The sequence below is a fragment of the Morus notabilis genome, unplaced genomic scaffold (genome assembly GCF_000414095.1).
Source record: "Morus notabilis unplaced genomic scaffold, ASM41409v2 Scaffold182, whole genome shotgun sequence".
NCBI classification, from domain to species: domain Eukaryota; kingdom Viridiplantae; phylum Streptophyta; class Magnoliopsida; order Rosales; family Moraceae; genus Morus; species Morus notabilis.
The window spans coordinates 64,412-70,775 of NW_010364641.1; the positions used below are offsets into that span (position 1 = coordinate 64,412).

The window sequence follows — 6,364 nt, forward strand, 5'->3', positions numbered from 1 at the left end:
ACAATCTCCGTCGATGCCTGTAAGAAAATGGATTTTCTCCCGCCTTTTAACACTTTTTTTTTCTTTTTTTTTTTTTTAACGACATGTTATTTTGTACGATATTGTTGTCTCCTCCAAACGACAACAAATCTCCACACTTGTAATACCACTAACCGAAGGGCATAGTTTTAGTAGTTTCTTTTCTTCTTCTTCTTTTTTTTTTTTTAATATTTTGCATGCGTAAGAATTTAAATTGTCGATTCGAGTTTTTAATTCGAACTGAGATATGATTTTATGTGAGAGTTTTTAACTGTAACAAAAAAAGTTAGATGCGACTTTTTGTGATAATTTTTAACTGTAATAAAATTAAAATTAAAAATTAAATCGGTGAAATGAACGATACCAAAATTTATTAAAAATAAAATCTATGAATCATATTTTGTTAGCGAAAATCACATATAGCATACGACAACAAACCACCAACGAAGAACGAGACGTCGTTTGCAGAACGAACCGACAATAATGTTATACAGTTAGAACGAATGCAGTTGGACTCAATCTTTTTTTTTTCTTTTCTTTTTTATTTTTAAATAAGAGTTTGACTCAATCTTTTAACAGCAAGAAAACATGTCCTTTTATGTTAGGGAAACGACGACAGACATTCAACTAAGAATAATATATGGTTTACTTACGAAAATGACCTTACTCAGAAGTAGTGTTGATCTCAAGCGGCAACATACTTGCAAACAAGCAACGACATGTCCTTCAAAAATGATGTGGACAGATATTGTTTCACCTGATAAACGACAACAAACGTATATGAGACGACCTATGTCCGACGTGTCCGTTAAACGTTTAAGCGAAAGCTAGAAGGAAAGCAGCATTAGGGGTGTAAGAATTGAGCCCGAACCCGAGCAACCTGCCCGACCCGACCCGAATGCTAACTTGTGGAGCAACAAGTACAACGGAGGGAAAAACAGAAGTAGAAGGAAAATAGTGTTTGTGGAGCAAGTTTGTTAGAAAAATGAAGGAGAACAATGTGAATGAGTACAAAAATGATGTGGACAGATACTTGACAGACTCTATGGAGGATCCAACTCGGTCAAATTTTGATGTTTTAGATTGGTGGAAGAATAATGCAACTAATTACAAGGTTCTCTCACTAGTTGCAAGAGACATTCTTGCTATTCCTGTTTCAACGATAGCCTCAGAATCTGCTTTTAGTACCGGAGGCCGCATCCTCAATCCCTTTAGGAGTTCATTGAGCCCCAAGATGGTGGAGACATTGATTTGTACACAAAATTAGCTGCGTAGTCGTCAGCACATCAACCTTATTGACGTGGAAGACTTTAATGAATATGAAGATATTGAGTCAGGTAATCTTTTTACGTTTTACTTATTTTTTCTTAATTTTATTTCATCTCCTTGTTGTTTATTTTGTTGTTCTATACTTGATTCTGATGATTTTTTTTGGTTATGTTTTCTTCTCAATATTTGTCAAATTCTGTTGTAACACATGAGGGGCAAGTTGGGAATGAAAGTGCTATTATTCTGGATTAAACAGTTTAGAGTGAACTAAATTTCCTATTTTGCGACTTTATTTATATGGACTATTTATTTTTATATGGACTGTTTATTCTGGATTAAACTGTTTATTTTATATGGACTATTTTGCTTCTCAAGATTTTATTTCATATCTTTATTGTTTATGCTTTTAGACTGTTAAAAGAGGTATGAAGTCATAGATTAAAATTGGTTTTCACCAACCCGAGTAACCCGACCCTACCCGAGGTCACCCGAAAGGTTGCGGGTTTGTAGATTTAAGAGAGTGTCACGGCCCAAAGTTTGCTCAACCCGCACTGGTCGGATTGGCTCAATTTTTCAGCTCAACCCGATCCTACCCGGCCGATTTACACCCCTAAGCAGCATGTATTCTTTTGACAAAAAAACGACAATGAACCTCTAAATTGACGTTTTAATTTTATTTACGGAAGAACACACAATTGTACGGCAAAACTGAGATGTCCTTTAAAACGAGAACAATAAAAGAAACTCTGGGTGTCGTTTTTTATTAAAAGTTCAGTAAAACGAGAACAATAAAAAAAAATCTGAGTGTCGTTTTTTAAATACCATGACGTTTAACGAGGGACAGGGTATGTAAACCACTCGCTGCATGTCGTCAATTACTTAATTAAAAGGAAAGAAATGCAATGTCGTTCCTCCGAAAAAGGCGACAAAGTTTTGAAATTAAATGAACGACTTGTCGTTCAATGATCAAAAGGTTGAAAGTTCCAAAGGAAGAATGACGTTTATTTCCTAACGACAACGAAATACATTTCGTTTAGTGGACCAACACTTCTTAACTATGAAAAATGTGTCGTTTAAGGAATTTAAACTACAGCAAAACCTTTTTTAGACAGAAATAAAGAACCATTTTGGCGATTGAACAGGCAGCAAACTTCCAGTATAAATGACGTTGCAGCTACTGAAAGTATTTCTTTGGCTCATAGATTTGTTGGACGACAATGATTTCCATTTCAATTAACTTTATATTTCCATTTAGATAAGATATCATATACAAGTGATTTTTACAAGTTATGGATAGTCATCTTAGGTGCAACATAAGCAATTCCGGTTTCTCAATTAACTTTTTCCACTCGCAGCAAAATCTTGCAACTGTTGCTCCATCCAGTACTCTATGATCCGCACCTATATTAACCTGATAAAGAAAAAAATAAAATTTAAAGAAAAGGAAAAAAAGGGGAAAAAAAAAGGAAAAAAAGAAAAAAGCAAAAGAAGCACACGAATATCATGCATGTGGGTTCTGGAGAGGATATTCTAGGCAAGTTATCTATCTGGATTTTTTTTTTTTTTTTTTAACTTAAGGATTTAAACCTCCATAGACAAAAGATAATAATTCTTACCGTCATTATTGATGCTGGGTATACATTTCCATCATCTGCAAAATGTGGGACTTTTTGAATTCTTCCAAGGGCAATAATGGAGACCTCAGGCAAGTTGAGAAGAGGGGAACCAAACTTTCCACCAATTGCTCCAATGTTACTTAAAGTAATTGTTCCACCGCATATGTCCACACGACTAAGCTTGTTATCTGATGCCAGTTTTTGCAACCTTGAAAGTTCCTTTGTTATCTAAATACACAGAAGAAGAATACATGTCTAAATAATAATAATAAAAAAAAAGGCATAATGTTCACAGAATGCATTGTCAAAAAAAAGAAAAGGCATATAAAAAAGTGCAACCTCCATAATGGAAAGGGACTGAACATTCTTTATGTTTGGCACGACCAGACCGTATGGCGTAGCCATGGCAACTCCTATATTATGAGAACCTGTATAATATTTTACAACAATAATGCACATGGTTAGAGTAAGAAAGCCGAAAAAAGAAGAAGGAAAAAAAAAACCAATTGCATCATCAAATTATTTCATGGATTGGGTACAAATGAATGAGTACTTGCCTTTAAGAACGACCTCAAGTGATTCCTCATTGAAGCAACTATTCATTGAGGGAAATTTACTCAGGGCCACTGAAAGTGACTTTATCAAGACTGGAAGGAAAGTGTGCTTGACATTTGGGTCGGAATTATTGTGTTGGAAAGCTCCTTTAAGCTCCACAAGTGCATCGCAGTTTATATCTTCAACGTAGTGAAAATGTGGAACTTTTGCAGCCAAGCTCATAGATTGAACCATTTTACGCTGGAATCCCCTGAAAGAATAAAAGGTAAGTAACTTGGGATAGCTTAAATTCCTTCTCAAATAGACCAATAACATTCATATTCTAAAATCACAGAATGGTGTTAAAAGTTCAAACCACATATTTGCATACAACATTACCTCAAAGAAACTGTCTGATCCTCATAATTCTGTCCAACTCCAGCTGAGGCATGCACATAACTCTCATGTCCACCCAAAACGTGCTCACAATCTGCACAAGAAGAGGAAGAAGAATCCTCCAAGATGCCCTTCTCTACAGCATACTTGAGGAGATCGTCTTTTAATACTCTCCCACCTTTTCCAGTTCCAAGAACATCATTTATGTTGACGCCATATTGCTTTGCAAGACCCCTAACAGCAGGAGTTGATAAAACTCCGTCGGCGTTATGTTCTTTTTTATCAGTGTCTGTTGCCTCAATACTTTCAAAATCCTTGCCAGAATGCGTTTGAACTTGAAATTCCTCAACGGCCATTTTTAAAAGCGTTTCTCCAACCTGCAATTTAATTTAAATTTCGTTTGAGCTTAAAGAGGAAAATAAGTCTATAGAAGCTAAAAATGACTCAAGTAGAGTGGGTGCATCAAGTTAAATCATACACATAAATCCTTTTATGAAAACTAGTATCTATTCATCTTCCCAGGGCAAGCGATTATACACTCACCTTTACAATATCACCGGGAACATAAAAAATCCGAGCAACTTTTCCTTTGTAACGACTCGTTATTTCAATGGTCGCTTTGTCACTCTGAACTTCACAAAGTGGTTGAAATTCGTCAACATTCTCCCCCTGCAAAAAAACAATAATGTAACTCTCTTCTGCTGTCAAATTCCCAAGAAAACCAGTAGCCTCTTAGGCTCTTACACAAGTATATGTCACTAGAAACGTGCATCGTCGAAATGGACAAATTAATCAGAAAGCTGAGAATGACTGTATACAGCTAAGATGGGACAATTAAACAGAAAAGTCTACTGTACTAATAAGAGAAGCTAAGGGTACTCCCAACCATTGCAAAGTAAATTTCTTAGGCTGAAACAAATGTAAAACTTGTGGAGAGATCCCAAGCTTTTCTGATTAGATTTTTTTTTTTTTTTGCAAAAATTTCTCATTGCCACAGTCAATACTCAAGTCACGTCTATCTAGCCAGAGTATCTTCGTTCATATCATCACAACCATAGCAAACACAATGCATGATTTGACTAAATATATAGAGAGAAAAGAGCACTATCGGTCCGAAAAGAGAACAAACCAACAATGAGAGACAACATCCTTCCTAATTTCAACAAATTTGAATTATTACATGGACTAACAAATAGGAAATTGACATTAATAATAAGTAGAAAATCACCATGATCACTAACCTCTTGCACAAACCATTTGAGGAGCTCACACTCCGCAATGCCCTCGCCGGTCTGTGCCAGTGGTACATCAACAACACCACCGCCTTCTGGAAGATCAGCCACGGCATGACTGGAATAGCAACATCTCTTCACAAAATGTGAAATCCTGGGCTGCAAATGTTGAAAAGCAGATATGAAGACTATTAACTTTTTAATCCCTTTATAACAATTAAGCCAACAAAAATCCCAAAGAACTTCTAATACAACTCTGCTTTATTAGTGTCTTTGTTATATAATCCTTCAAAACTCGTTTGGGAATTAAAATTATTTGTTCATTTCTTCAGCTATTTAAACAGCCACTAATTAACATTTTAGGAACTAAAAAATAATTCTTTTCCCTTTGTTTTTGTTTTTGCTTTTGTGTTCCTCTATTGAAGCGAATCAAACAAAAAAGCAATCCGGTTATCGCACTATAAAATTCGCACCAGAGCCAATCAAAACATTGACGAACTCTCAACGATCACCAAACTGAAAAAATTAAACAAAACTTTAAGCCCTTGAACAGAAAAGGAGACAAAACTCACCTCGGAGCAGTAACCGGAGATGCGAAACGACGCCGAAGCGGTTCCATGAAAACGGGGCTGGGAACAGAACGGTAGAAACGGACGGCACTTCTCCTCATAAACCTCCATCGCCGGTAATATCGCCGGAGCTCTTGAGGCGCACGCATGAGTTGGAGACAGACGGCGGCGGAAGGAGGCGCCGGCGAACTTCTGCCAGACCCTCCGAGCCATCATGATCGGGTGTTGTACTCTTGAATTGGTTGGGGAATTTCAGAGAAACAGTTCGAATTCGGACATGGTAAGCTCAGTAGAGCACTTAGTCAAGGATCGAGCGAGAGAGAAGAGGAGGAATCACGTGTGTGTGGGATGGTCCGCCATTGTTGTTGCAGACTTGCAGTTGTTTTGTTTTGCTTAAAAAAAGGAGTTTGGACACGCAACGCAAACTCCGAGAAGCACGATTAGAGCATCTTCGTCTGGATATGGATGCTGACAGTGAGTGACACAGCAGCATCTATACCCATCTGACGTGTCACACGACTTTTTAATATTCTGTGGATTAGTACATGGATTTATGTCTAATAAAATAATTAAGGCTCAGGCTCGTTCACTTCGCTGATTCGAGTTTAGAATTCGAGTTTTTTTACAGTAAAAAGCTCTCACAAACAATCACATCTAATTTTTTTGCTACAGTAAAAAGCTCTCACATAAAATCACATTTCAACTCGAATTCTAAACTCGAATCAGCGAA

The 6,364-nt window shown here is 36.7% G+C and overlaps 1 protein-coding gene across 1 annotated transcript; it reads right to left on the reverse strand.

Annotated features, from left to right (window-relative positions):
* Nucleotides 1-2,490: 2,490 nt before the first annotated feature.
* On the reverse strand, nucleotides 2,491-6,076 carry LOC21390612 (lipoamide acyltransferase component of branched-chain alpha-keto acid dehydrogenase complex, mitochondrial). Its single transcript, XM_024171290.1, has 8 exons — nucleotides 5,638-6,076; nucleotides 5,075-5,224; nucleotides 4,377-4,502; nucleotides 3,837-4,210; nucleotides 3,461-3,708; nucleotides 3,243-3,331; nucleotides 2,904-3,131; nucleotides 2,491-2,698 (listed from the first exon to the last, which is right to left on the reverse strand). Exons 1-8 carry the CDS (start codon nucleotides 5,848-5,850, stop codon nucleotides 2,585-2,587), a joined length of 1,542 nt encoding a protein of 513 aa, XP_024027058.1. The 5' UTR covers nucleotides 5,851-6,076; the 3' UTR covers nucleotides 2,491-2,584.
* Between the last annotated feature and the right edge of the window lie 288 nt (nucleotides 6,077-6,364).

Excerpts from the sequence above, each read along its gene's own strand:
- LOC21390612 (XM_024171290.1), bottom strand. The coding sequence starts at position 5,850 with ATGATGGCTCGGAGGGTCTGGCAGAAGTTCGCCGGCGCCTCCTTCCGC. Across the intron at positions 3,332-3,460 it reads ACTTGAGGTCGTTCTTAAAG|GTTCTCATAATATAGGAGTT; the intron begins GCAAGTACTCAT and ends AATATTATACAG. Across the intron at positions 2,699-2,903 it reads ACCCAGCATCAATAATGACG|GTTAATATAGGTGCGGATCA; the intron begins GTAAGAATTATT and ends TTTCTTTATCAG.